General features: G+C 58.0%; 1 protein-coding gene across 1 annotated transcript in view; it reads right to left on the bottom strand.

Annotated features, from left to right (window-relative positions):
• Positions 1-1,504: 1,504 nt before the first annotated feature.
• LOC100539974 (tubulin alpha-1B chain) overlaps positions 1,505-3,198 on the bottom strand; it is a 5,084-nt gene continuing 3,390 nt past the window's right edge. The window contains exon 4 of the mRNA XM_010726936.3: positions 1,505-2,684. Within this exon, the coding sequence (XP_010725238.1) occupies positions 1,704-2,684 (981 nt within the window). The 3' untranslated portion in view covers positions 1,505-1,703. The remainder of the gene's footprint in view (positions 2,685-3,198) is intronic.

Below are 3,198 nucleotides of genomic sequence, written 5' to 3' on the forward strand. Positions count from 1 at the left end.
CACTCTCTTTAGGCTTCTACCGGCCCCGGGGGGGTCGTTGGGGGCACCCAGCAGCAGAGGTGGAGCTGGATGCTCCTGCAGGCTGCTCTGTTCAGCAGAACGGATCAGTATCGCAGCGTAGGGGCCAACGTTTCCCATTAAGCAAAAGGGATCCACGAGCTCCGCTCCTAAAGCATCCCGTTCCACTTTGCTGGGTGAACAGCCTTGTTTTCTCTTCGTTCTGCCTCACGAGAAGGACTGCAGTCACAACAGCCGGCTTTTATCTTTGGCATCCACCATGGGCAAGGACATTTTCCTTGTATTTCACGTACGTTGTTTTGGAAGTCGCTCATTATGGCCCAACGAGCCACTGAAGTTTGGCAAGCTGGGGAAAAACAGCTGGGGAGAGAGTAGGTAGGCAAGGACCACCATAGGTGTTAATGCCCAGAGGGCCATTAGCATTTATTGAGTTATTGGATAAAAATGAGTACGAATCCCAAGATACTGCATAGGTTTGTCTTCACTGTTCAGATGTAGAAGCTGAGCTGTCAGAGCATCGTCTGTTTGTCACATCATCTGGTCTGTAATATGGTGAAGGATAAAGGAATGCTGCTTTCTAACACCATAATGGGGTCAGAGAGTTTCCTTCCCCCATTTCAGCTGACAGCAGCACCATGGGAACGGGAGCTGCAGACATTCCTGGGATGCTGCACTGGGGGTGATTGGCACCGATGCGTTGGGTTGGGATGGTGCAGCACTGCTTATATGGTGGGGGGCAGCTCAGGGTCACTGCACCACCATGGAAAGATGGGGTGGGAGAAAAGATGAAAGCCCCAAAAATGTGAGCTGGGAGAGGGAGGAGTTTCATTAAAGGAAAATAAGGTAGAAAGGAAGAAACTCTTTGTGCTTCCCACCTGCAAGCACTGGTCCGTGCCCCCTCCCCACGTGCCCCCACCCACCTGCAGGCTGTGTGGCTTTTGGGGTGTTATAAGGCAGTCTGGGTTCTGCTGCAGCCACAAAGCACAGCATTAAAGGAGGGCGAGGGGAAGCAAACCCCACTCCTGCCCCCCTCCAGAGGATTCCCATCAGGGTACAACATCACACTGCAAGGGGAAAACAGTGGGGGGAAGAAAGAGGAAGGGGGATGCTCAGCATTTTGTGTCCATCCTTTGCCCACCCCCCCCCCCTCATGAGGGGGTGGGATATGTCCCCTTGTTGTCCCCCCCAGGACGGCTGTGTCTGCCCACCCCTGGGCTATGAATGAACTCGCGGTTCCCATTCATAAAAACGCGCAGCTCCCACGGACCCTCATGAATGGCCGCAGCCCAGCGCTTCCCACCCACATCCCCCCAACCCATCTTCTGCCCCACACACCGGGGGTGAAGGGGGCGGGTGACCCCCCAAGGACAGAGCTGGGGCTGAGGGTGCTGAGCTCAGCCCACCCCCAGCAGCACCACAACTGATGAAGGGGAATGGGGGGGGGGGGTATCCCAGCATCACAGCACAGAGCACTCAGACACAGAGCTTAAGACAGGGAATGCTTTTTATTCATTGAGACACACAGGAGAGGACTGGGGGGTGGGGATGGGGGTCTGTAACAGACTTTCCATTGAACCACAGACCATAGAACAGCACAGACAGCAGCGCACACTGCTACAGACCCATAGGGGTGGGGTGGGGATAACCAGGTTTGTTCCCTGTGCGAGCAGCACCGTTGTGAACCCTCAGTACTCCTCTCCTTCCTCCTCGCCCTCACCCTCCACCGAATCCACTCCCACCTCCTCATAATCCTTCTCCAGGGCTGCCATATCCTCCCGGGCCTCCGAGAACTCCCCCTCCTCCATGCCCTCCCCCACGTACCAGTGCACAAAGGCTCGCTTGGCGTACATCAGGTCAAACTTGTGGTCCAGGCGCGCCCACGCCTCGGCGATGGCCGTGGTGTTGCTCAGCATGCACACGGCGCGCTGCACCTTGGCCAGGTCCCCCCCGGGCACCACGGTGGGCGGCTGGTAGTTGATGCCCACCTTGAATCCAGTGGGGCACCAGTCCACAAACTGGATGCTGCGCTTGGTCTTGATGGTGGCGATGGCGGCGTTGACGTCTTTGGGCACCACGTCCCCGCGGTACAGCAGGCAGCACGCCATGTACTTGCCGTGCCGCGGGTCGCACTTCACCATCTGGTTGGCCGGCTCGAAGCACGCGTTGGTGATCTCAGCCACCGACAGCTGCTCGTGGTAGGCTTTTTCTGCCGAGATCACCGGTGCGTACGTGGCCAAGGGGAAGTGGATGCGGGGGTAGGGCACCAGGTTGGTCTGGAACTCCGTCAGGTCGACGTTCAGAGCCCCGTCGAAGCGCAGCGAGGCCGTGATGGAGGACACGATCTGGCTGATGAGGCGGTTCAGGTTGGTGTAGGTGGGGCGCTCGATGTCCAGGTTCCTGCGGCAGATGTCGTAGATGGCCTCGTTGTCCACCATGAAGGCGCAGTCGGAGTGCTCCAGCGTGGTGTGGGTGGTGAGGATGGAGTTGTAGGGCTCCACCACGGCCGTGGACACCTGCGGGGCCGGGTAGATGGAGAACTCCAGCTTGGACTTCTTGCCGTAGTCCACCGACAGGCGCTCCATCAGCAGCGAGGTGAAGCCGGAGCCGGTGCCGCCCCCGAAGCTGTGGAACACCAGGAAGCCCTGCAGCCCCGTGCACTGGTCAGCCTGCGGAAAAGAACAACGGCAAAAGACACCACATCACTGCCAAGTGTCCCAAATTCACATTGCTACTGACTTGCATAGGAAGTGAGACCCAGCTGTCTCAGCCCTTTGACACATCTTACACCACAAACACCAACAAGTGTTGGCCCCCATTGGGCTGTAAGCATTCGGAGGACAGCAAGGTGCCTCCAGGAGCCAGCAGCCCACGGAGATGAGTGGGCAGGAGCTGGCAGCAGCCCCCCACCCACAGGAATAACACTGCAAAGATGCAGGGCCAGCATGAGCTTCCCTGAAGGAGTTAAGCACTCAGCACAGCTGCTCATAAGCACTGCATAAAGAAGGATCAGAGTCCAGGTCAAAGGAAACCTCACACGACCCAAAAGAAGGAAAGTGAGGTTTTCCAAAGCACAGGAGCTGCCCTGTGCCCCGCAGGCCCATCCCACCCCCAGAGCCAACACAGCTGGGTGCAGAGGCTGCAGCAGCAGCACACCTGCAGCACCCAGAGGCACGGGGTCAG

The sequence above is a fragment of the Meleagris gallopavo genome, unplaced genomic scaffold (genome assembly GCF_000146605.3).
Source record: "Meleagris gallopavo isolate NT-WF06-2002-E0010 breed Aviagen turkey brand Nicholas breeding stock unplaced genomic scaffold, Turkey_5.1 ChrUn_random_7180001862788, whole genome shotgun sequence".
Taxonomy (NCBI): Eukaryota; Metazoa; Chordata; class Aves; order Galliformes; family Phasianidae; genus Meleagris; species Meleagris gallopavo.